Here is a 27,200-nt window from a genome sequence, read left to right as displayed (position 1 = left end):
ACTTTCACACTTCACACTTCTCACCACACACTCTACCCCTTTGCAGGATGAGTTTGACCACATCACTCAAGTCTATTTTATAATAAATGACATTTCCGGTACTTCAAACTCTCCTACACACTAGTGTTTTAATGATCTTTTGTTCCACAGGCGCTCTGACAACCTCTTAAAGTTTACAGCCTTCCTGTTTGTACATAAAGATTTGTTTTTAACCCCAGAAATACATTAAATGACTAGCAGTAACATAATAATAGTAATAATAATGATAATATAACATTAATAACTTGTAACAACATGCAATTTTAGAGAGATCATTTATTTATTTATTTATTTATTTGGGTTAGTGGTGTTAATTGATAGAATATGTTAAACAGATTTAAAAAATGAATAGCCTCAGATTGTGGCCACACACACACACACACACACACACACACACACACACAAAGATATACACAAAAATATTCCTTTGGCATTTTTTGATTCGATTATAATCATGTATAATGTTCACACTTTTCCACCAATAAGGTGTCAGTATTGGTGTCGGGTTTAGAACAAATCATGGAGCTGTCTTCCTGTAACCACTGTGATGAGGTGATGATATCTCTGTGTGTAAATGCTGAAGGATTTAGTGATAAAATATGTCATCTTAGTGTAAATTCTTGTTCTACAGATACAGTGGATAGAGATTACTAATTAAATGGAAAATAAAATCATAGCTGTATTTTCTTCAGATAAGCCCACGTGAGTCTTGCCTATGCTGTAACATGTCAAGGACTAGAGCTCAGTTAAATGTAAATTAATAAAATTATAGGACTAGACTGGGCTGCTATCTGCACTTCATCATTTTAACCACCAGATGGCACTAGAGCTCCCTGTGTAAAAACCCTCAAGTAAGGAACCTTTTATGAAAATAAAGATAATCTGATTAGTATGAAGTGTACTGGTATTTTTCAATATGACGATTTATTTATTTAATTTAATTATTTCAAAGTAAAACAATGAATTGATTTAATTAGTTATTCATTAATGTATTTATTTGACTTTTTTAATTAATAAATCTTCTCTGGATTAAAACAATATAATGCATTAAGTTATTAAAAGAATGTAAAAATTGATTGTAAAGCTCACATTATAAGGAGGACAAGTTTGGGGTAATATGTGCTGTATTCTACATTCCTGTCAGAAGCTTAGTGGCTAAGTTCTGTACGGTCTGAAGTTGAGGAAATTGAGTCAAGGAATTGTGGGTTCTAACAGACGCAGGATTGGCAACTCACATGGCACTCACATACTTACAACAACCATTTGTACAGGAATATTCCGATGCCTGTACGCATATAAACATCATATTCGGAATATGGCTGAAACCCGAATATAGACCTTAAACACATTTTTTTGAATTTCTTCTTTTGTTGTCTGCCTCACTTCCTGTGTTTGTGCACACCTGTTTTGTGTTCCCCTACTTACTCACCCTGTTTAAGTTCTGTCCTTTCCCTCCTTGGTTGTGAAGCATTAAATATACATCGATCAGCCATAACATTAAAACCACTGACAGGTGACGTGAATAGCATTGATTATCTCGTTACACTGGCACCTGTCAAGGGGTGAGATATATTAGGCAGCAAGGGAACAGACAGTTTTTGATGTTGATGTTTTGGAAGCAGGAAAAATGGGCAAGCGTAAAAATCCAAGCGACTTTGACAAGGGCCAAATTGTGATTGCTAGACGACTGGGGCAAAGCATCTCCAAAATAGGCGTTTTTATTTTGTATTTAGACTTAATTTTATTTTATTAATACTTTTCAAATGACCAGGATTGTTCTCTATATTACGTAAAGAGGTTTGTCCTGCTGTTTGAAGAATTACGACGTAAAAGCTCATGAGGTCTATTTTATTCTTGTACATAGGAACATTTTAAACGTTGTACAGTAACAGGTCTGAAATCAGAGAATTTGTCTTGATGGAGGTTGGTATTCATTGCTTCATTATATCTTATTATCAGTTATCATCATTAACCAGCTTTTCACTGAAGTTTTACAACACTTGAAAATAACAAATAGGATCAGACAATAGCAAACAAAGCAAATGTTTAGCCAAAATAGACAAGTATAAAAAGACAGTAACAAGAAATTTAACCAACAGATCAGAACTGATTGAATTAATCAGTGATTATTTCCACTGACGTCAGCGTGAACAGAGATCACGCGAGTGAAGAGACAAAAAATCTGTAGAGCTAGATACAGTGGAAAATGTGAAGGGTTTTCCCAGGCCACCACACACATTATATATGAGGGTATATAATATATTAAATGTGCAGAAAGACAACTGAGAAACTAAAGAAGCTGCTCAAATAACATAAATGAATGACACTTACTTAAGACAGAAATGAGTTTATGGTGTCGTCTTAACGCTGCTGAACTCTAATCCTCAACTCTAATCCTAAAACTCTCACCCTGAGCATCTTTCCTGTGCTGTTCATGATGCTGAATGTAAAGTCACAAACCAAACTCATCTGTTAGTTATCATTCTCCAGGTCTGGAGTACTACTCCTCACTGAGTCGAGTAGCCACACGCTGAAAACAAACAACAACACACATACATTATCACATTACACACTGTAATAAACACTCTTTTGCACAAACACACATTTCCAGCCTATTCATTTTCTCTCAGAGGACGAGGTTGCAGGTCTCAAATATCTGTACGTGTCACTTCTGTAAAATGCACCAGAAAATGAAATAAACATTCTTAAACATTTTATAGTCTTGTATACAGGAATGGTTATTGAAGGGGGGAAAAAACTACAGAAAATAATGATTTTAACTGTTATGAATCAGTTCACCAATTAACAACCCCAGGAGGCATTACACTTTCAAACACTTCACCACAGATATGGAACAAATTTGAACATCAGCCATCTACTGTGACAAATCCATAACATCTGGATCCATCCAGGCTACAAGCCTGAAAAGAAAATCCGGAAGGCAAGATTCTTGTGAAAGAGAAGTGGCAGTGACAGTGAGCTGTGCTGACTTGATATTCACCCCTCTAACTACGCCACTGCTTAGGAGGACACGTAATCTTTTATGAAACACCAGCAGCTATTCTTAATAAGTTGTACCATCTAGTGTCAGTCTTAGGAGATGCGCTTATTTATTTCAGTCTGGGGAAGCAGGTACACACTTACCGTCAGCGTTTCATAATCAGAGGACATGGTGCCAGGGTTCAGGGTTGTGTGAGTGTCACTGGCAGAGCTTTTAACATTCTAGGGGAAAATGAGAGTTTAAGGAAACTAAATATGGTATGTACATGGTATGTGCCTAGTAACACACACACACACACACACACACACACACACACACACACACACACACAGAGGCAGAAAGACTGTATACATACTTGCAGAGTGTCATAATCCGGGGACATAGTCATGGGTTTCAGTGCTGTGTATGTGTCATCTCCAGGTGTTGGAATACTCTGAAAGAAATGAAGAGAAAACGTCTTCAATATTCATTCAATAACAGCTTCATAGGAACTTTATGTAGAGCTTGATGAAGACAAAGACACAAAGTGAAAAGTTCTCTCAGTACCTGAATGTCTGTGTCTCTCTCTGCTCGTCGCTTCCTTCTATTCACACAAATGACATAAAAACATGGCTGTTCAATCTGTTCCTGCTTCATTTAGCTAATGCTTTACACTGGATTAAGTTTATGGTACAGATTCATTGTCATGATGAAAGAGTTCAGTGGCTCACTTATTGCACAGAACGGCAGTAAGAAGAGAGAGAAGCAGAGCAGGAACGAGTGCAGCAGCTCCCCATACAGCATACTTCCATACCTCAGCTGAGCTGTCCTCATCACCTGAGATAAAGAAAAGCTTTTAGTCCATGGACAGAGGCAAATACTATTTACTGTGTAAAATAAACTATTTTTATTAAAGCAGACATGTTTTGTCCTTATACAGCACATCAGTAAACACCACCAGTAAAGTTTTACTCACTTATAAAACACTTGGGGACATGCTGTTATAGGAAAATAATCAACTGCATAGTGGTGTGAGTGCGTTAATATAAACCTGTGATTTGTTTAGCAGCCAGAACTACTGTCAGAGCTGCTGTTATAGAAAATGAATTAAGAGAATTCAGCAGTGCTATGGTATAATCAGTTATATGCTGTTCCATTTGTTGAAAACAATATCCATAATTAGATTATACGAATAATTTAACGCAAAATAGAAAAGCTTCTTTTTTGGTATTACTGTTATTATTGTCAACATTGAATAGATTGATTAAAGATTGTAGAAAACACCATTTCACGTTTGTTGATCTAGAGAAGGAGGTGAACACTGATCAAGTCACAAGTACTGGAACATCCTGATTAAATAGTTATTTTAAAGCGTGACACTTACGTAACACATCCAGGTGTGTTGGTGTAGAGTTGTGCTGTCCCAGCTGGTTGCGAGCAGTGCAGTAGTACAGTCCGCTGTGCTGGGAGCTGATGTTGCTGATGCTGTAATTCTGGCCTGTTGTCAGCAGTGTGTCTGCATCTGCTCTCTGCTTAAACCAGGAATAAGTGAGAACAGGAGGGTTTGCATCACTGCTACAGCTCAGAGTCACTGAATCCCCCTCCACTGTGTCTCCAGAGGAAAGAACCACTGCACTGGTGTTTTTAGGGGAATCTGATTAGAAATAAAACACCTGAATCAGCTGGTGTGTGTTCAGGATCAGCATTTGATATAGATATAGATGTACTATAATTGAGGAGAGTAAAATCCACACTCACACACTGGAGGAGAGAGGAGACTGTCATGGCCTTCAACAGCACAGCTGTAACTGACCGCACCACTGACTGCAGCTACAGAGCAGGAGGCAGATTTACAGTCAGACTCACGCTGTCCGTTCTTGTACCAGATGTAAGTGGGGTTGTTAGACAGAGTGCAGGTGGTGATGCAGCTCAGCTTCTTTTGTCCACTACCTGAGTCCGATACCATAATCTTCAGATCTGCAAATAATAAATTCAGTTTATTATTTTCATTTATTTCATCTATGTGAATGTAGTTAAGTAAATGTATAATTATGTGGCATTACCTGTAACAGACAGAGAGACTCCAGGCTGGCCGGTGTATTTGCCTTTAGGATCATCAGTGTAGAATCTGAATCTGTAGGTTTGAGCGTCTCTCTCTCTCAGGTTAGTGATTCTCAGACCACAGTTATTCTGGGAGCTGTGTGTGTACTGCACTCGGCCCTGATACTCCTCATCCTCTCTCACATCCACAGCCTCAGCATCAGCCTGCTCTTTAATGAACCAGAACACTTTTGTCATTTTCTGATTGTTAGGAAAGGTATAGTAACTCAGTATGTCCACTGATGAGCCAATCAGAGAGCAGATAGTCTGGGTGGAGTAAGTCACACTCCAGCAGCTCTTCTCATCAGAAACACCTGAAACACACAAAATGAGTTAGAACAGAAATCCAAACTTAAAAAAGCCTAAAGCGTCACTTTTTCATGTATCACTGCATGTGAGTTTACTGTAGTCTAACAGAAGCTGCCAGTGAGATGATGACAGAATGAGTGAAGTGTAAAGTGAGTTCTTACAGACAGCAGGAGAGCGAAGCTCCTCATGTCCTCTTACAGCACAGGAGTAGCTGCCTGCATCCTCACTACTGACAGACAGTTCATTTCTGTCCCGGTCAGTGACACGCTGTCCGTTCTTGTACCAGATGTAAGTGGGGTTGTTAGACAGAGTGCAAGTGGTGAAACAGCTCAGATTTTTATACCCATTACTCAAGTCTGATACTGTAACCTTCAGTTCTGCAAATAATAAACTGGTTTATTATTTTCATTTATTTCATCTCTGTAAATGCAGTTAAATAAATGTATAATTATGTGGCATTACCTGTAACAGACAGAGAGACTCCAGGTTTGCCGGTGTATTTCCCTTTAGGATCATCAGTGTTGAATCTGAATCTGTATGTTTGAGCGTCTCTCTCTCTCAGTTTAGTGATTCTCAGACTACAGTTATTCTGGGAGCTGTGTGTGTACTGCACTCGGCCCTGATACTCCTCATCCTCTCTCACATCCTCAGGTTCAACACCAGCTTGCTGTTTAATGAACCACACTGATTTTATCACTGTGTGGCCTGCAGGGTGTTTATAAGAGCAGGACAAATCAATCGATGTGTCTTTCAGAGCACACACATGTTCAGGAGTGTAAGTCACACCCCAACACTCTTTACCCAGTACACCTGAAACACACAGAGAGGTACACATAGGAAGAAAGAACTCGAATTGTGAGAGCTTCATTTACACATCTGAGGCTGAAATGAATGTGAAATGCGAGTTGTTCTGTAAACCAGTAAAATATTTGATTAAAGGAAAGCAAATCTGGATCAATACAATTCTAACATCTGATCTAAATCTAGATTTGCATTTCTCCCTCCAATGTATAACATAAAATAAAAATAGCAACAGGACCTATTGTACCTGTGGAGCTTTTAATAGATTTATGAGTCAAAACACCATATTTTCTGTTTTTATAAACATTTCGCATCTCAGACGTGTTTATTCTCTGTGTCACAGAAAATTTATTTTGTGAGGTAAAACTGTGAAGTGACGTGACGTGTTTAGACTTATGTTGAACAGCACCACCAATTTATTAACTGATCTATTATTAAATTATTTGCTAAATCATTAATTAAAATATTAAATATCTCACACCATCACTGATCTAGAAACTTTTTTTAAAAATTTTTCAAATTAAGTCACCATTTCAGAAACAACGATATAAGCAAAGCATGTTGTTTTAGTGACAGCAATGTGAGTTACTGTTTTCAGTTTGATGCTGAGGGACAGATTTACTCTGACACTTACACACTGGAGGAGAGCGGTGTTCTTTCCCATACACCTGACAGGAGTAGCTGCCTTCATCATGTGGACTGGTTGAGTCGAGCACAATGGAGGCGTCAGTGGTATATCTGATGTAATTGCCATTCCTGTACCAGTAGTAACGGTGTGTGCTGATGCTGCAGGTGGAGCTACAGGTCACTTTCACTTCTCTCTGTCCTACAGTGTTAGGATTCACCTTCAACTGCAAGTCTACACACAATTATGTAGCAAAACTCTGTAAATACTACATACCTGAAATACATAGTACATATTATACAATAAAGTGTGTGTGTGTGTGTGTGTATTACCTGTAACAGTCAGTCGAACTCCAGATGAGGCTGATATCCAGACACTTATCTGTGTTTTAAATCTAAAGTTATAAACTCCAGAGTCACTCACTCTCACATTTCTCAGTGTCAGCTCACAGTCAGACCACCAGGTTCTTACAGACACTCGTCCTGAGTATTGTGGATCTTTGCTCAGGTTTTGTGGTTCTCTTTCAGAGCTCTGGACTCGATACCACTCTCTCTGTGTGACACTGGACTGATAAGGTTTTGTAAATGTACAGGGGATTTTTACTGTAGATCCAGTAACAGCACAGAGACTCTGAGAGGAGAGAGTTACACTGTGCTGAGCCTGAACTCCTGGAACACACACACACACACACACACACACACACAGCAGAAACACAAATTAAAGTGAGTTAAACACATAAAGCAATGGCTCATGCATTGACCAGCAAGAGTGTAACCACAGTTTTAACCACTGCTGCAGTCACACATAGCGAATGAGTGAAGGAGGTGTGAAAATGATGATAAAAATAGAACTCAGGTTGAAACCGTTCATAAACCTCATCCGGGGTTATAGAATTAACAGGACACATAAACTCACACAGAAAAAGAAAGGTGCAGGACATTAATGTAGCGTATATTATATAATACATTAATAATATACTGTAATAAAATTATTTGATAATGAAAAAATAATATAATGATTTCATATATATATATATATGTACACACACACACACACACACGCATACATACATATACACACACGTCAGTAGAATTTGCAATTATTCATAGGTTTATCTATAACTTTTGTCTTTTACTCCACAACATCCTACAAATGTTCTTGCCTGCACCCAAATCTTGTCAAATTTATAAAAATACTTCCAAACACAGAGACATGTTTAGGGCTTTTGTGTTGCAGTAGTGACACAACAGCACATAAAAACAGTAGGAAGAGCTGAAATATCTGAAAAGTTTACCTGTCAGTAACATGAGGATTGCTGCTACTGTAATATTTCTCGACATTCTGTAAAACATGGTGACATCAGCCTTCAGACAGCCGACGCTTGAAGATCCACCACGTGTAGAATTTAGACCAAAAATGTCCTTATAAATACAAAATAAATCTATCTTTCTCTTTTAATGAATATTAACCGCCTTATAAAGCCTGTTCCTCCTTCACTCGTACTGCACTTGTAAGCAGTTATGAGCTTCTTCATGACACTAGCAGTAAAGACACGGAAGATGAGTAGTGCACTTGATACAGCATTGTGTTGTCACACCTCCCTATTTTGGCTTCCTCTTTGTTTTTACATGTGAAGGTATTCAAGTCTGATTAACACAGCATTCTTATTCTATTTTTCTTTCTTTTCAGCTACAAAAAAAAATTCTTTTACTAGGCCTAGCTAAATATGTACTGTATTTTTTTGCCTCTACTTTGTTTCATCTGTTATGACTGTCTCTATTTCTGTTCCTTCAAAAGACTGTGAGCGCTGACCAGTCAGGTTTGAGTTTGTTGAGACTGTCTGATATTGAAATTCTTCAAGATATTTGTCTTAATAAAGCTGCTGGTACATTAATAAAGAAACCAAAACAAACCCATGTGATGTCTCTATAATCACTTATTGCTAGGCTGCTTCTAGCACCTCCCAGTGGTGACTGCCATTTAAGACTCCTGTTTTACATTATTGCCCAGCTGGGAGGATATCACCTACTTGCCTACCACGGCAGACATTCAGACCTCCTGGTGTTTTTCTTTTATTTATCTCTTAGAAATTGAGCAGCTATGTGACTGTATAGCAGAAAATGTGAATGATTACAGAAATAAGGCTTGTTTTACTTCATCTGTTTACACTTTGTTCAAAAAAACTGTTCCACCTGTGCTGGATTATTGCCATACTATTGCTTCTCACGCTTTCCAATCCGAACTCAAGTTGTTAGTTGCTTAGAATGTCAGATGAATGTCATAATATAAATAAAATTAGAAATAAACATTGAAGCACTTTCACACTTCACACTTCTCACCACACACTCTACCCCTTTGCAAGATGAGTTTGTTGATATCAGTCAAGTCTATTTTATAATAAATGACATTTCCGGTACTTCAAACTCTCCTACACACTAGTGTTTTTATGATCTTTTGCTCCACAGGTGCTCTGACAACCTCTTGAAGTTTACAGCCTTCCTGTTTGTACATAAAGATTTGTTTTTAAACCCAGAAATACATTAAATGACTAGATAGTAATAGTAATGATAATGTAACATTAATAACTTGTAACAACATGCAATTTTAGAGAGTTTATTTATTTCTTTATTTATTTATTTATTTGGGTTAGTGGTGGTAACTGACAGAATAGGTTAAACAGATTTTTAAAAAATGAATAGCCTCAGTTCATGGCCACACACACAAACACACACACACACACACACACACACACAAAGATATACACAAAAATGTTCCTTTGGCATTTTTCGATTCGATTGTAATCGTGTATAACGTTCACACTTTTCCACCAATAAGGTGTCAGTACTTGGGTCGGGTTTACAATGGCACCTGTCAAGGGGTGAGATGTATTAGGCATCAAGTGAACAGTTTTCGAAGGTGATGTTTCGGAAGCAGGAAAAAACGTAAGGATCTGAGCGACTTTGTCAAGGGCCAAATTGGGATTGCTAGAGGACTGGGTCAGATCATCTTCAAAACTGCAGGTCTTGTGGGGTGTTCCCGGTATGCAGTGGTTAATACCTACCAAAAGTGGTCCAAGGAAGGACAACCGGTGAACCAGTGACAGGGTCAATGCCGCCCAAGGCTCTTTGATGTATGTGGGGAGCGAAGGCTGGCCGGTCTGGTTCGATCCCACAGAAGAGCTACTGTAGTATAAATTCCTGAAAAAGTTAAAAGTTAACCAAAAAGTTAACGTGATGAATCACATTTTCTTTTAAATCACGTGGATGGCGGGTGCGTGTGCACCGCCTGGGGAAGAGATGGCACGAGGATGTACAAGGGGAAGAAGGCAAGCCGGTGGAGGAAGTGTGACGCTCTCGGCAATGTTCTGCACCTCCTTGCTCAGTGTGTTACATGCTTCGAACATGGGCAAGGAGGAGGCGGGAACTGACTGAACACAAACGTAAAGTTTAATCATAAGCAGAATTGGCTAGGCAGCAAGTCAAATCCTAGCTAATAGGAAATATAGATTATTAACAAGATGTTTTACTTCTGATTAATTCATTTGCAAACTACATAGCATTAGTCATGTATATGACCAGCAAACTGACAGAGATTGAATGATAAATGAAGTAACTAGGTAATTTCATTAAAAAAAGTTTTATAATTATTCCTGGAAAACAACAGAATGCATAAAGAAAGCATATATAGATCACTAAAAATAAAAATAGCACTATAGATTGAATAGAATCATTTAAATAAATGTAAAAAATAAATCAGTAAATCAAAAACATGTTAATAAAGATTATAATGGAGCAAAAAAAAAAACAGATGGGAAAAAAATTAATCATAATCTAAATTCCTCTTTAAAATCCTGACCTGCATAACTTCTAAAGTAAAACAGCATACAGTACTATATAAGCACTACAATACACTACTGAAGCATCAATACTGCTACTCTGATAAAATGCCAAAGCCGCCCCTCTTCTTGTGCTCGGTTTGGATACAGAACAGAACAATCACATCTCTCTCAGCTCGTTCTCTTTCTGGTGATTTTCTGGATCTTGCTGTAGATCTGAGATGAATCTTCAGCCGCTTCGTCTGCCACGAGCCTGTGGAACAAAAAGAGGTGATTTAAAGACTAGAATAGTGTAATGTCTTATATTTCTAATCAGTCACTTAATTAACTTAATGAAGTAGACTGAGCAGCACAATTAATGTAATTAATGTGATGTAATGTGTAATGATAATGATTTGCTCACTGGGTGGCAGCAGTGTTCCTGCTAAAGTTCACAGCAGCGTACTGAACATCCTCTTCCTCTGTGGTGTCTGGAGGAAGTGTGGGTGACAGAGACGCTTCCTGTGTGTGCGAGTTAAAAACAACACTGGCATAGTGAACGTTATCCTGATCATCTGAGGCGACTCTCCCTCTGAGGTTTGAGGCTGGGATATTTTCATACACAGCAGCAGACAGAGGCTGAAAAGGATAAAGTTCATATTTGAACATGTCACATGATCAAATAGTCCCTCTTTTCACCTTCACTCACCTGTTCGCCGTCACCAGTGCTGCTGTGGCCATTAGCTGAGCTCCTCTTCCTCTTCCTGAGAAAGAGCAAGCACATGTTCATGCTAACTGTAAATAAGTATTTAATTTTAATCGTGTTTCGAATATATATTGAGTATGTTGACATTTAACATACCACATCCACAGAGCTCCTGAGAGGAGTGTTACTGCCAGGAAGACGACCAGTCCCACCATGATGACCTTTAAACCTGTGTTCTCCTCTGAGCCTTCAGAAACAAATCATAAACAATATGAGGCTTTATTTTTATTATTTTTGTTCATCTACTTTATACAGCTACATAAAAGTTTTACACTGCACTTACATAACACATCCAGGTGTGTTGGTGTAGAGTTGTGCTGTCCCAGCTGGTTGAGATTATTTGTTTGTTTGTTTGTTTGTTTGGGTTAGTGGTGTTAATTGATAGAATATGTTAAACAGATTTTTAAAAAATGAACAGCCTCAGTTTATGGCCACACACACACACACACACACACACACACACAAAGATATACACAATAAAGTTCCTTTGGCATTTTTTCTATTTGATTATAATCATGTATAATGTTCACACTTTTCCACCAATAAGGTGTCAGTATTGGTGTCGGGTTTAGAACAAATCATGGAGCTGTCTTCCTGTAACCACTGTGATGAGGTGATGATATCTCTGTGTGTAAATGCTGAAGGATTTAGTGATAAAATGTGATCTTAGTGTAAATTCTTGTTCTACAGATACAGTAGATAGAGATTACTAATTAAAAGGAAAATAAAATCATAGCTGTATTTTCTACAGATAAGCCCACGTGAGTCTTGCCTATGCTGTAACATGTCAAGGACTAGAGCTAAATTAAATGTAAATTAATAAGGTCATAGGACTAGACTGGGCTGCTATCTGCACTTCATCCTTTTAACCACCAGATGGCACTAGAGCTCCCTGTGTTGTAAAGCCTCAAGTAAGGGCCCTTTTATGAAAATATAGATAATGTGATTAGTATGAAGTGTACTGGTATTTTTCAATATGATCATTTATGTAATTTAATTATTTCAAAACAAGTAAAACAATGAGTTGATTTAATTAGTTCTTGATTAATGTATTTATTTAACTTTTTGAATTAAAAAACCTCAGGATTAAAACAATATAATGCATTTTAACTTATTAAAACAATGTAAAAATTGATTGTAAAGCTCACATTATAAGGAGGACAAGTTTGGGGTAATATGCGATACGCAAATATTCTGATGCCTGTACGCATATAAACATCGTTTATTTAAGCTCTGTGTTTTCCCTCTTGGTTGTGAAGCATTAAATATACACCGATCAGCCATAACATTAAAACCACTGACAGGTGACGTGAATAGCATTGATTATCTCGTTACAATGGCACCTGTCAAGGGGTGAGATATATTAGGCAGCAAGTAAACAGACAGTTTTTGATGTTGATGTGTTGGAAGCAGGAAAAATGGGCAAGTGTAAGGATCTGAGTGACTTTGACAGGCGCTAAATTGTGATTGCTAGACGACTGGGTCAGAGCATCTCCAAAACGGCAGGTCTTGTGGGGTGTTCCCGGTATGCACTGGTTAATACCTACCAAAAGTGGTCCAAGGAAGGACAACCGGTGAACCGGCAACAGGGACAATGGAGGCCAAGGCTCTTTGATGCACGTGGGGAGCGAAGGCTGGCCCGTCTGGTTCGATCTCACAGAAGAGCTACTGTAGCACAAATTGCTGAAAAAGTTAATGCTGGCTATGATAGAAAGGTCTCAGAACACACAGTGCATCACAGCTTGCTGCATTTGGGCCTGCATAGCAGTAGCAATGGAAGACGGTGGCCTGGTCTGATGAATTATGTTTTCTTTTACATCATGTGGACAGCCGGGGGCGTCTTCTGGGGAAGAGATGGCACCAGGATGTACAATGGGAAGAAGACAAGCTGGTGGAGGCAGTGTGATGCTCTGGGCAATGTTCTGCTCCTCCTTGCCTATCTGTGAAGTGTGTTACATTCTTCGAAGATGGGCAAGGAGGAGGCGGGAACTGACTGAACACAAAAGTAAAGTTTAATCAAAAACAGAACGCAAACAGAACGTAAAACAAAAATCGAAGGCATACATAAGACACGCATGCATCTCTCTCTCTCTCACTCAAGCGTATCCAGCCGCTACTTTATTACTCTCTCTCACTGATTCGACAACTCAGTGTCAGGCGTGCATCCTGACAGCCTATATATGCTTTCTTTATATGCATAAAGAAAGCATATATAGATCACTTAAAATAAAAAGAGCACTATAGATTGAATAGCATTAAAATAAATGTAAAAAAAAATAAATGAATAGAGCAAAGACGCGTTAATAAAGATTATAATGGAACAAAAAAAAAAAAAAAACAGATGTAAAAAAAAATGATCCTTAATCTAAATTCCTCTTAAAAATCCTGACCTGCATATACAATTGCTAAGGTAAAACAGCATACAGTACTATATAAACACTAAAATACACTACTGAAGCATCAATACTGCTACTCTGATAAAATGCCAAAGCCGCGCCTCTTCTCCTGTTCGATTTGGATACAGAACAGAACGATCACAACTCTCTCAGCTCGTTCTCTTTCTGGTGATTTTCTGGATCTTGCTGTAGATCTGAGATGAATCTTCTGCCGCTTCATCTGCCACAAGCCTGTGGAACAAAAAGAGGTGATTTAAAGACTAGAATAGTGTAATGTCTTACAATTCTAATCAGTCACTTAATGAACTTAATGAAATAGACTGAGCAGCACAATTAGTGTTGGTGTAATGATAATGATTTGCTCACTGGATGGCAGCAGTGTTCCTGCTAACGTTCACAGCAGCGTACTGAACATCCTCTTCCTCTGTGGTGTCTGGAGGAAGTCTGGGTGACAGAGACTCTTCCTGTGTGTGCGAGTTAAAAACAACACTGGCATAGTGAACATTATCCTGATCATCGACTCTCCCTCTGAGGTTTGAGGCTGGGACATTTTCATACACAGCAGCAGACGGAGGCTGAAAAGGAGCACAGGATAACGTTCACATTTGAACATGTCACATGATCAAACAGTCCCTCCTTTCACCTGCACTCACCTGTCCGCTGTCACCAGTGCTGCTGTGGCCATTAGCTGAGCTCCACTTCCTCTTCCTGAGAAACAGCAAGCACATGTTCATGTTAATTGTAAAGGAGTATTTAATTTTAATCATGTTTCAAATATATTCAGTATGTTGACATTTAACATACCACATCCACAGAGCTCCTGAGAGGAGTGTTAATGCCAGGAAGACGACCAGTCCCACCATGATGACCTTTAACACTGTGTTCTCCTCTGAGCCTTCAGAAACAAATCATAAACAATATGAGGCTTTACTTTTGTCGTTTTTGTTCATCCGCTTTGTACAGCTACATAAAAGTTTTACACGGCACTTACCTAACACATCCAGGTGTGTAGGTGTAGAGTTGTGCTGTCCCAGCTGGTTGCGAGCAGTGCAGTAGTACAGTCCGCTGTGCCGGGAGCTGATGTTGCTGATGGTGTAATTCTGGCCTGTTGTCAGCAGTGTGTCTGCAGCTGCTCTCTGCTTAAACCAGGAGTAGTTGAGAACAGGAGGGTTTGCATCACTGCTACAGCTCAGAGTCACTGAACCTCCTTCCACTGTGTCTCCAGAAGAAAGAACCACTGCTCTGGTGTTTTTAGGGGAATCTGATTAGAAATAAAACAACTGAATCAGCTGGTGTGTGTTCAGCTGTTTTTAAAGGTGCAGACTCTTTATTAGTATCTTGAATAGTAAAGACTGTGGCAGGGGGATAGTTTTTTTTTCCCTACAAAACCCCCTGGTTATGGAACAGTTATGGCCTTCCTATTAGTATTTGGGACTCAGACACAGTCTGTGTTTAAGTCTAGATTGAAAACATATTTGTTTTTGTTTAATAGCTTTTCTCTCAAATAAAGGCACAGGTTCGTAGCCATAGAGAATTTAGGTAAACTGGGATGTTTGGGTGCTGTCTCCCACCCCTGTCTTACACAGCCACTCAGGTTTGTTGACAATGGAGTGGTGAGACGCTTTATGTCCCAGTGTGCCATCATAACTGTTATCTTCTGACTGTCCCATTTAGTTATACTGTCATAACTAGGACTGCTGGAGTCCCTGCTTGCACTCACAATGTATGTTCACCCTGTAGTGGAGGAGCATACCAAATAATCTGTTCTATCTCTCTCTCTCTCTCTCTCTCTCTCTCATTATACATGTTAATCCTGCTGCCTGATGGTGTGCTGCTGTCCCTGATAGCATCTGATTTTATAAAAGTCCTGAATAACAAACTGTTAAAATAGTTGAACTGTTTTGCTGTTGTTTTTTCATGTAATACATCATTACTTTGAATTAAGATCTTGTTATTTCAAGATGTTATGTCAATATTTTGAGTTATCATCTCATTGTTTTATTTAAAACATGCTATTTCTTTTTTTCCACACAAACTGTGGTTCAGGAATTGCATAGCTTCTTGTACAGAAATGTCACTACTAGAACAATTTTGCTTTAAAACGTCTGCTTTATACAGCTACATAAAAGTTTTACACTTGACTTACATAACACATCCAGGTGTGTTGGTGTAGAGTTGTGCTGTCCCAGCTGGTTGCGAGCAGTGCAGTAGTACAGTCCGCTGTGCTGGGAGCTGATGCTGCTGATGCTGTAATTCTGGCCTGTTGTCAGCAGTGTGTCTGCATCTGCTCTCTGCTTAAACCAGGAGTAGGTGAGAACAGGAGGGTTTGCATCACTGCTACAGCTCAGAGTCACTGAATCCCCCTCCACTGTGTCTCCAGAGGAAAGAACCACTGCAATGGTGTCTTTAGGGGAATCTGAATGGAAAAAAAACAACTGAATCAGCTGGTGTGTGTTCAGCTGTTTTTAAAGGTGCAGACTCTTTATTAGTATCTTGAATAGTAAAGACTGTGGCACTGGGGATAGTTTTTTTTTTCCCTACAAAACCCCCCGGTTATGGAACAGTTATGGCCTTCCTATTAGTATTTGGGACTCAGACACAATCTGTGTTTAAGTCTAGGTTGAAAACATATTTGTTTTTGTTTAATAGCTTTTCTCTCAGATTAAGGCACAGGTTCGTAGCCATAGAGAATTTAGTTAAACTGGGATGTTTGGATGCTGTCGCCCACCCCTGTCTTACACAGTCACTCAGGTTTGTTGACATTGGAGTGGTGAGACGCTTTATGTCCCAGTGTGCCATCATAACTGTTATCTTCTGACTGTCCCATTTAGTTATACTGTCATAACTAGTACTGCTGGAGTCCCTGCTTGCACTCACAGTGTACACCCTGTAGTGGAGGAGCATACCAAATAATCTGTTCTCTCTCTCTCTCTCTCTCTCTCTCTCTCATTATACATGTTAATCCTGCTGCCTGATGGTGTGCTGCTGTCCCTGATAGCATCTGATTTTATAAGAGTCCTGAATTACAAACTGTTAAAATAGTTGAACTGTTTTGTTATTGTTTTATCACGTAATACATCATTACTTTGAATTAAGATCTTGTTATTTCAAGATGTTATGTCAATATTTTGAGTTATTATCTCTTTTTTTTATTCAAAACATACTATTTCTTTTTTCTACACAAACTGTGGTTCAGGAATTGCATAGGTTCTTGTACAGAAATGTCACTACTAGAACAATTTTGCTTTAAAACATCCGCTTTATACAGCTACATAAAAGTTTTACACTGCACTTACATAACACATCCAGGCGTGTTGGTGTAGAGTTGTGCTGTCCCAGCTGGTTGCGAGCAGTGCAGTAGTACAGTCCGCTGTGCTGGGAGCTGATGCTGCTGTTGGTGTAATTCTGGCCTGTTGTCAGCAGTGTGTCTGCAGCTGCTCTCTGCTTAAACCAGGAGTAGGTGAGAACAGGAGGGTTTGCATCACTGCTACAGCTCAGAGTCACTGAATCCCCCTCCACTGTGTCTCCAGAAGAAAGAACCACAGCTCTGGTGTCTTTAGGGGAATCTGAATGGAAAAAAAACAACTGAATCAGCTGGTGTGTGTTCAGGATCAGCATTTGATATAGATATAGATGTACTATGATTGAGGAGAGTGAAATCTACACTCACACACTGGAGGAGAGAGGAGACTGTCATGGCCTTCAACAGCACAGCTGTAACTGACCTCACCACTGACTGCAGCTACAGAGCAGGAGGCAGATTTACAGTCAGACACACGCTGTCCGTTCTTGTACCAGATGTAAGTGGGGTTGTTAGACAGAGGGCAGGTGGTGATGCAGCTCAGCTTTATGTACTGGTCACTCAAGTCTGAGACTGTAATCCTCAGATCTGCAAATAATTAACAAATGTATTATTTTCATCTAAATATAATTAAGTAAATGTATAATTAGGTGGCATTACCTGTGACAGACAGAGAGACTCCATGTTCACCAGTGTAATTACCCCCATCAGTGTAGAATCTGAATCTGTAGGTTTGAGCGTCTCTCTCTGTCAGGTTAGTGATTCTCAGACTACAGTTATTTTGGGAGCTGTGTGTGTACTGCACTCGGCCCTGATACTCCTCATCCTCTCTCACATCCACAGGCTCAGCATCAGCCTGCTCTTTAATGAACCAGAACACTTTTGTCATTTTCTGATTGTTAGGAAAGGTATAGTAACTCAGTATGTCCACTGATGAGCCAATCAGAGAGCAGATAGTCTGGGTGGAGTAAGTCACACTCCAGCAGCTCTTCTCATCAAAAACACCTAAAACACACAATATGAGTTAGAACAGAAATCCAAACTTAAAAAAGCCTAAAGCGTCACTTATTCATGTATCACTGCATGTGAGTTTACTGTAATCTAACAGAAGCTGGCAGTGAGATGAAGACAGAATGAGTGAAGTGTAAAGTGAGTTCTTACAGACAGCAGGAGAACGAAGCTCCTCATGTCCTCTTACAGCACAGGAGTAGCTGCCTGCATCCTCACTACTGACATACATTTCATTTCTGTCCTGGTCAGTGACACGCTGTCCGTTCTTGTACCAGATGTAAGTGGGGTTGTTAGACAGAGTGCAGGTGGTGAAACAGCTCAGCTTTTTATACCCATTACTCAAGTCTGATACTGTAACCTTCAGTTCTGCAAATAATAAACTGGTTTATTATTTTCATTTATTTCATCTCTGTAAATGCAGTTAAATAAATGTATAATTATGTGGCATTACCTGTAACAGACAGAGAGACTCCAGGTTTGCCGGTGTATTTCCCTTTAGGATCATCAGTGTTGAATCTGAATCTGTAGGTTTGAGTGTCTCTCTCTCTCAGGTTAGTGATTCTCAGACTACAGTTATTCTGGGAGCTGTGTGTGTACTGCACTCGGCCCTGATACTCCTCATCCTCTCTCACATCGACAGGCTCAGCATCAGCCTGCTCTTTAATGAACCACACTGATTTTATCACTGTGTGGCCTGCAGGGTGTTTATAAGAGCAGGACAAATCAATCAATGTGTCTTTCAGAGCACACACATGTTCAGGAGTGTAAGTCACACCCCAACACTCTTTACCCAGTACACCTGAAACACACAGAGAGGTACACATAGGAAGAAAGAACTCGAATTGTGAGAGCTTCATTTACACATCTGAGGCTGAAATGAATGTGAAATGCGAGTTGTTCTGTAAACCAGTAAAATATTTGATTAAAGGAAAGCAAATCTGGATCAGTACAATTCTAACATCTGATCTAAATCTAGATTTGCATTTCTCCCTCCAATGTATAACATAAAATAAAAATAGCAACAGGACCTATTGTACCTGTGGAGCTTTTAATAGATTTATGAGTCAAAACACCATATTTTCTGTTTTTATAAACATTTCGCAGATCAGACGTGTTTATTCTCTGTGTCACAGAAAATTTATATTGTGAGGTAGAACTGTGAAGTGACGTGACGTGTTTAGACTTATGTTGAACAGCACCGCCAATTTATTAACTGATCTATTATTAAATTATTTGCTAAATCATTAATTAAAATATTAAATATCTCACACCATCACTGATCTAGAAACTTTTTTTTTAAATTTTTCAAATTAAGTCACCATTTCAGAAACAACGATATAAGCAAATCATGATGTTTTAATGACAGCCATATGAGTTACTGTTTTCAGTTTGATGCTGAGGGACAGATTTACTCTGACACTTACACACTGGAGGAGAGCGGTGTTCACTCTCATACACCTGACAGAAGTAGCTGACTTCATCATGTGGACTGGTTGAGTCGAGCACAATGGAGGCATCAGTGCTATATCTGAAGTAATTGTCATTCCTGTACCAATAGAAACTGTATGTGCTGATGCTGCAGGTGGAGCTACAGGTCACTTTCACTTTTCTCTGTCCTACAGTGTTAGGGTTCACCTTCAACTGCAAGTCTACACACAATTATGTAGCAAAACTCTGTAAATACTACATACCTGAAATACATACTACATATTATACAATAAAGTGTGTGTGTGTGTGTGTGTGTGTATTACCTGTAACAGTCAGTCGAACTCCAGATAAGGCTGATATCCAGACACTTCTCTGTGTTTTAAATCTAAAGTTATAAACTCCAGAATCACTCACTCTCACATTTCTCAGTGTCAGCTCACAGTCAGACCACCAGGTTCTTACAGACACTCGTCCTGAGTATTGTGGATCTTTGCTCAGGGCTTGTGGTTCTCCTTCAGAGCTCTGGACTCGATACCACTCTCTCTGTGTGACAATGGAGTGATCACGTGTTGTAAATGTACAGGAGATTTTTACTGTAGATCCAGTAACAGCACAGAGACTCTGAGAGGAGAGAGTTACACTGTGCTGAGCCTGAACTCCTGGAACACACACACACACACACACAGACACACACACAGCAGAAACACAAATTAAAGTGAGTTAAACACATAAAGCAATGGCTCATGCATTGACCAGCAAGAGTGCAACCACAGTTTTAACCACTGCTGCAGTCACACATAGCGAATGAGTGAAGGAGGTGTGAAAATGATGATAAAAATAGAACTCAGGTTGAAACCATTCATAAACCTCATCCGGGGTTATAGAATTAACAGGACACATAACCTCACACTGAAAAAGAAAGGTGCAGGACATTAATGTATCGTATATTATATAATACATTAATAATATACTGTAATAAAATTATTTGATAATGAAAAAATAATATAATGATTTCATATATATATATATATATATATATATATATATATATATATATATATATATATATATATATATATGTACACACACACACACACAGACATACATACATATACACACACGTCAGTAGAATTTGCAATTATTCATAGGTTTATCTATAACTTTTGTCTTTTACTTTCACAACATCCTACAAATGTTCTTGCCTGCACCCAAATCCTGTCAAATTTATAAAAATACTTCCAAACACAGAGACATGTTTAGGGCTTTTGTGTTGCAGTAGTGACACAACAGCACATTAAAACAGCAGAAAGAGCTGAAATATCTGAAAAGGTTACCTGTCAGTAACATGAGGATTGCTGCTACTGTAATATTTCTCGACATTCTGTAAAACATGGTGACATCAGCCTTCAGACAGCCGACGCTTGAAGATCCACAACGTGTAGAATTTAGACCAAAAATGTCCTTATAAATACAAAATAAATCTATCTTTCTCTTTTAATGAATATTAAACGCCTTATAAAGCCTGTTCCTCCTTCACTCGTACTGCACTTGTAAGCAGTTATGAGCTTCTTCATGACACTAGCAGTAAAGACACGGAAGATGAGTAGTGCACTTGATACAGCATTGTGTTGTCACACCTCCCTATTTTGGCTTCCTCTTTGTTTTTACACGTGAAGGTATTCAAGTCTGATTAACACAGCATTCTTATTCTATTTTTCTTTCTTTTCAGCTACAAAAAAAAACTCTTTTACTAGGCCTAGCTAAATATGTACTGTATTTTTTTGCCTCTACTTTGTTTCATCTGTTATGACTGTCTCTATTTCTGTTCCTTCAAAAGACTGTGAGCGCTGACCAGTCAGGTTTGAGTTTGTTGAGACTGTCTGATATTGAAATTCTTCAAGATATTTGTCTTAATAAAGCTGCTGGTACATTAATAAAGAAACCAAAACAAACCCATGTGATGTCTCTATAATCACTTATTGCTAGGCTGCTTCTAGCACCTCCCAGTGGTGACCGTCATTTTAGAAGACTCCTGTTTTACATTATTGCCCAGCTGGGAGGATATCACCTGCTTGCCTACCAGGCAGACATTCAGACCTCCTGGTGTTTTTCTTTTATTTATCTCTTAGAAATTGAGCAGCTATGTGACTGTATAGCAGAAAATGTGAATGATTACAGAAATAAGGCTTGTTTTACTTCATCTGTTTACACTTTGTTCAAAAAAACTGTTCCACCTGTGCTGGATTATTGCCATACTATTGCTTCTCACGCTTTCCAATCCGAACTCAAGTTGTTAGTTGCTTAGAATGTCAGATGAATGTCATAATATAAATAAAATTATAAGTAAACATTGAAGCACTTTCACACTTAACACTTCTCACCACACACTCTACCCCTTTGCAAGATGAGTTTGTTGATATCAGTCAAGTCTATTTTATAATAAATGACATTTCCGGTACTTCAAACTCTCCGACGACACTAGTGTTTTTATGATCTTTTGCTCCACAGGTGCTCTGACAACCTCTTGAAGTTTACAGCCTTCCTGTTTGTACATAAAGATTTGTTTTTAAACCCAGAAATACATTAAATGACTAGCAGTAACATAATAATAGTAATAGTAATGATAATGTAACATTAATAACTTGTAACAACATGCAATTTTAGAGAGTTTATTTATTTCTTTATTTATTTATTTAGTTAGTTATTTATTTATTTGGGTTAGCGGTGGTAACTGACAGAATAGGTTAAACAGATTTTTAAAAAATGAATAGCCTCAGTTCATGGCCACACACACACAAACACACACACACACACACACACACACACACAAAGATATACACAAAAATGTTCCTTTGGCATTTTTCGATTCGATTGTAATCGTGTATAACGTTCACACTTTTCCACCAATAAGGTGTCAGTACTTGGGTCGGGTTTACAATGGCACCTGTCAAGGGGTGAGATGTATTAGGCATCAAGTGAACAGTTTTCGAAGGTGATGTTTCGGAAGCAGGAAAAAAACGTAAGGATCTGAGCGACTTTGTCAAGGGCCAAATTGGGATTGCTAGACGACTGGGTCAGATCATCTTCAAAACTGCAGGTCTTGTGGGGTGTTCCCGGTATGCAGTGGTTAATACCTACCAAAAGTGGTCCAAGGAAGGACAACCGGTGAACCAGTGACAGGGTCAGTGCCGCCCAAGGCTCTCTGATGTATGTGGGGAGCGAAGGCTGGCCGGTCTGGTTCGATCCCACAGAAGAGCTACTGTAGCATAAATTCCTGAAAAAGTTAAAAGTTAACCAAAAAGTTAACGTGATGAATCACATTTTCTTTTAAATCACGTGGATGGCGGGTGCGTGTGCATCGCCTGGGGAAGAGATGGCACGAGGATGTACAAGGGGAAGAAGGCAAGCCGGTGGAGGAAGTGTGACGCTCTCGGCAATGTTCTGCACCTCCTTGCCCATCTGTGAAGTGTGTTACATGCTTCGAACATGGGCAAGGAGGAGGCGGGAACTGACTGAACACAAACGTAAAGTTTAATCATAAGCAGAATTGGCTAGACAGCAATCAAATCCTAGCTAATAGGAAATATAGATTATTAACAAGATGTTTTACTTCTGATTAATTCATTTGCAAACTACATAGCATTAGTCATGTATATGACCAGCAAACTGACAGAGATTGAATGATAAATGAAGTAACTAGGTAATTTCATTAAAAAAAGTTTTATAATTATTCCTGGAAAACAACAGAATGAATAAAGAAAGCATATATAGATCACTAAAAATAAAAATAGCACTATAGATCGAATAGAATCATTTAAATAAGTGTAAAAAATAAATCAGTAAATCAAAAACATGTTAATAAAGATTATAATGGAGCAAAAAAAAAAAAAACAGATGGGAAAAAAATTAATCATAATCTAAATTCCTCTTTAAAATCCTGACCTGCATAACTTCTAAAGTAAAACAGCATACAGTACTATATAAGCACGACAATACACTACTGAAGCATCAATACTGCTACTCTGATAAAATGCCAAAGCCGCCCCTGTTCTTGTGCTCGGTTTGGATACAGAACAGAACAACAGAAAGATCTCTCTCAGCTCGTTCTCTTTCTGGTGATTTTCTGGATCTTGCTGTAGATCTGAGATGAATCTTCAGCCGCTTCGTCTGCCACAAGCCTGTGGAACAAAAAGAGGTGATTTAAAGACTAGAATAGTGTAATGTCTTATATTTCTAATCAGTCACTTAATGAACTTAATGAAGTAGACTGAGCAGCACAATTAATGTAATTAATGTGATGTAATGTGTAATGATAATGATTTGCTCACTGGGTGGCAGCAGTGTTCCTGCTAAAGTTCACAGCAGCGTACTGAACATCCTCTTCCTCTGTGGTGTCTGGAGGAAGTCTGGGTGACAGAGACGCTTCCTGTGTGTGCGAGTTAAAAACAACACTGGCATAGTGAACGTTATCCTGATCATCTGAGGCGACTCTCCCTCTGAGGTTTGAGGCTGGGACATTTTCATACACAGCAGCAGACGGAGGCTGAAAAGGATAAAGTTCATATTTGAACATGTCACATGATCAAATAGTCCCTCTTTTCACCTTCACTCACCTGTTCGCCGTCACCAGTGCTGCTGTGGCCATTAGCTGAGCTCCTCTTCCTCTTCCTGAGAAAGAGCAAGCACATGTTCATGCTAACTGTAAATAAGTATTTAATTTTAATCGTGTTTCGAATATATATTGAGTATGTTGACATTTAACATACCACATCCACAGAGCTCCTGAGAGGAGTGTTACTGCCAGGAAGACGACCAGTCCCACCATGATGACCTTTAAACCTGTGTTCTCCTCTGAGCCTTCAGAAACAAATCATAAACAATATGAGGCTTTATTTTTATTATTTTTGTTCATCTACTTTATACAGCTACATAAAAGTTTTACACTGCACTTACATAACACATCCAGGTGTGTTGGTGTAGAGTTGTGCTGTCCCAGCTGGTTGTGAGCAGTGCAGTAGTACAGTCCGCTGTGCTGGGAGCTGATGTTGCTGATGGTGTAATTCTGGCCTGTTGTCAGCAGTGTGTCTGCCGCTGCTCTCTGCTTAAACCAGGAATAAGTGAGAACAGGAGGGTTTGCATCACTGCTACAGCTCAGAGTCACTGAACCCCCTTCCACTGTGTCTCCAGAAGAAAGAACCTCTGCACTGGTGTCTTTAGGGGAATCTGAATGGAAATAAAACAACTGAATCAGCTGGTGTGTGTTCAGCTGTTTTTAAAGGTGCAGACTCTTTATTAGTATCTTGAATAGTAAAGACTGTGGCTGGGGGGATAGTTTTTTTTTCCCTACAAAACCCCCCGGTTATGGAACAGTTATGGCCTTCCTATTAGTATTTGGGACTCAGACACAGTCTGTGTTTAAGTCTAGATTGAAAACATATTTGTTTTTGTTTAATAGCTATTCTCTCAGATTAAGGCACAGGTTCGTAGCCATAGAGAATTTTGGTAAACTGGGATGTTTGGATGCTGTCGCCCACCCCTGTTTTACACAGTCCCTCAGGTTTGTTGACAGTGGAGTGGTGAGACGCTTTATGTCCCAGTGTGCCATCATTACTGTTATCTTCTGACTGTCCCATTTAGTTATACTGTCATAACTAGTACTGCTGGAGTCCCTGCTTGCACTCACAATGTACACCCTGTAGTGGAGGAGCATACCAAATAATCTGTTCTCTCTCTCTCTTTCATTATACATGTTAATCCTGCTGCCTGATGGTGTGCTGCTGTCCCTGATAGCATCTGATTTTATAAAAGTCCTGAATAACAAGCTGTTAAAATAGTTGAACTGTTTTGCTGTTGTTTTTTCATGTAATACAACATTATTTTGAAATAAGATCTTGTTATTTCAAGATGTTATATCAATATTTTGAGTTATTATCTCATTGTTTTATTTAAAACATGCTATTTCTTGTTTCCACACAAACTGTGCTTCAGGAATTGCATAGCTTCTTGTACAGAAATGTCAGTACTAGAACAATTTTGCTTTAAAACGTCTGCTTTATACAACTACATAAAAGTTTTACACTGCACTTACATAACACATCCATGTGTGTTGGTGTAGAGTTGTGCTGTCCCAGCTGGTTGCGAGCAGTGCAGTAGTACAGTCCGCTGTGCTGGGAGCTGATGTTGCTGATGCTGTAATTCTGGCCTGTTGTCAGCAGTGTGTCTGCCGCTGCTCTCTGCTTAAACCAGGAATAAGTGAGTACAGGAGGGTTTGCATCACTGCTACAGCTCAGAGTCACTGAACCCCCCTCCACTGTGTCTCCAGAGGAAAGAACCACTGCACTGGTGTCTTTAGGGGAATCTGAATGGAAATAAAACAACTGAATCAGCTGGTGTGTGTTCAGCTGTTTTTAAAGGTGCAGACTCTTTATTAGTATCTTGAATAGTAAAGACTGTGGCTGGGGGATAGTTTTTTTTTCCCCTACAAAACCCCCTGGTTATGGAACAGTTATGGCCTTCCTATTAGTATTTGGGACTCAGACACAGTCTGTGTTTATGTCTAGATTGAAAACATATTTGTTTTTGTTTAATAGCTTTTCTCTCAGATAAAGGCACAGGTTCGTAGCCATAGAGAATTTAGGTAAACTGGGATGTTTGGATGCTGTCGCCCACCCCTGTCTTACACAGTCCCTCAGGTTTGTTGACAGTGGAGTGGTGAGACGCTTTATGTCCCAGTGTGCCATCATAACTGTTATCTTCTGACTGTCCCATTTAGTTATACTGTCATAACTAGGACTGCTGGAGTCCCTGCTTGCACTCACAATGTACACCCTGTAGTGGAGGAGCATACCAAATAATCTGTTCTCTCTCTCTCTCTCTCTCTCTCTTTCATTATACATGTTAATCCTGCTGCCTGATGGTGTGCTGCTGTCCCTGATAGCATCTGATTTTATAAAAGTCCTGAATAACAAGCTGTTAAAATGGTTGAACTGTTTTGCTGTTGTTTTTTCATGTAATACAACATTATTTTGAATTAAGATCTTGTTATTTCAAGATGTTATGTCAATATTTTGAGTTATTATCTCATTGTTTTATTTAAAACATGCTATTTCTTTTTTCCACACAAACTGTGCTTCAGGAATTGCATAGCTTCTTGTACAGAAATGTCAGTACTAGAACAATTTTGCTTTAAAACATCTGCTTTACACAGCTACATAAAAGTTTTACACTTCACTTACATAACACGTCCAGGCGTTTTGGTGTAGAGTTGTGCTGTCCCAGCTGGTTGCGAGCAGTGCAGTAGTACAGTCCGCTGTGCTGGGAGCTGATGTTGCTGATGCTGTAATTCTGGCCTGTTGTCAGCAGTGTGTCTGCAGCTGCTCTCTGCTTAAACCAGGAATAAGTGAGTACAGGAGGGTTTGCATCACTGCTACAGCTCAGAGTCACTGAACCCCCCTCCACTGTGTGTCCAGAGGAAAGAACCACTGCACTGGTGTCTTTAGGGGAATCTGAATGGAAATAAAACAACTGAATCAGCTGGTGTGTGTTCAGCTGTTTTTAAAGGTGCAGACTCTTTATTAGTATCTTGAATAGTAAAGACTGTGGCATTGGGGATAGTTTTTTTTTTCCCTAC

The 27,200-nt window shown here is 39.1% G+C and overlaps 2 protein-coding genes and 1 long non-coding RNA gene across 3 annotated transcripts in view; all 3 read right to left on the bottom strand.

The window, feature by feature from the left end:
* Window positions 1–8,194, bottom strand: part of LOC128317443 (sialoadhesin-like) — a 72,296-nt gene extending 64,102 nt beyond the window's left edge. Inside the window, exons 1-5 of the mRNA XM_053229305.1 lie at window positions 8,149–8,194; window positions 7,187–7,522; window positions 6,864–7,088; window positions 5,891–6,238; window positions 5,590–5,805 (exon numbers count right to left, since the gene is read on the bottom strand). Of these exons, the coding sequence (XP_053085280.1) occupies window positions 5,590–5,805; window positions 5,891–6,238; window positions 6,864–7,088; window positions 7,187–7,522; window positions 8,149–8,194 (1,171 nt within the window). The remainder of the gene's footprint in view (window positions 1–5,589; window positions 5,806–5,890; window positions 6,239–6,863; window positions 7,089–7,186; window positions 7,523–8,148) is intronic.
* A 5,240-nt stretch (window positions 8,195–13,434) lies between these two features.
* Window positions 13,435–14,539, bottom strand: LOC128317446 (uncharacterized). The gene is made up of 3 exons (XR_008300950.1): window positions 14,484–14,539; window positions 14,197–14,405; window positions 13,435–14,061 (listed from the first exon to the last, which is right to left on the bottom strand). It is a non-coding gene; the product is annotated as an uncharacterized LOC128317446 (long non-coding RNA).
* Window positions 14,540–14,600: 61 nt separating this feature from the next.
* LOC117596053 (Fc receptor-like protein 5) overlaps window positions 14,601–27,200 on the bottom strand; it is a 32,063-nt gene continuing 19,463 nt past the window's right edge. Inside the window, 7 exon segments of the mRNA XM_053229304.1 lie at window positions 14,601–14,725; window positions 14,822–15,091; window positions 15,977–16,246; window positions 17,127–17,396; window positions 24,524–24,793; window positions 25,659–25,928; window positions 26,806–27,075. Of these exon segments, the coding sequence (XP_053085279.1) occupies window positions 14,601–14,725; window positions 14,822–15,091; window positions 15,977–16,246; window positions 17,127–17,396; window positions 24,524–24,793; window positions 25,659–25,928; window positions 26,806–27,075 (1,745 nt within the window).

This window comes from Pangasianodon hypophthalmus, chromosome 25 (genome assembly GCF_027358585.1).
Source record: "Pangasianodon hypophthalmus isolate fPanHyp1 chromosome 25, fPanHyp1.pri, whole genome shotgun sequence".
NCBI classification, from domain to species: domain Eukaryota; kingdom Metazoa; phylum Chordata; class Actinopteri; order Siluriformes; family Pangasiidae; genus Pangasianodon; species Pangasianodon hypophthalmus.
The sequence above is the reverse complement of the archived record's forward strand: the minus strand, read 5'-3'. Positions and strand labels throughout refer to the sequence as shown.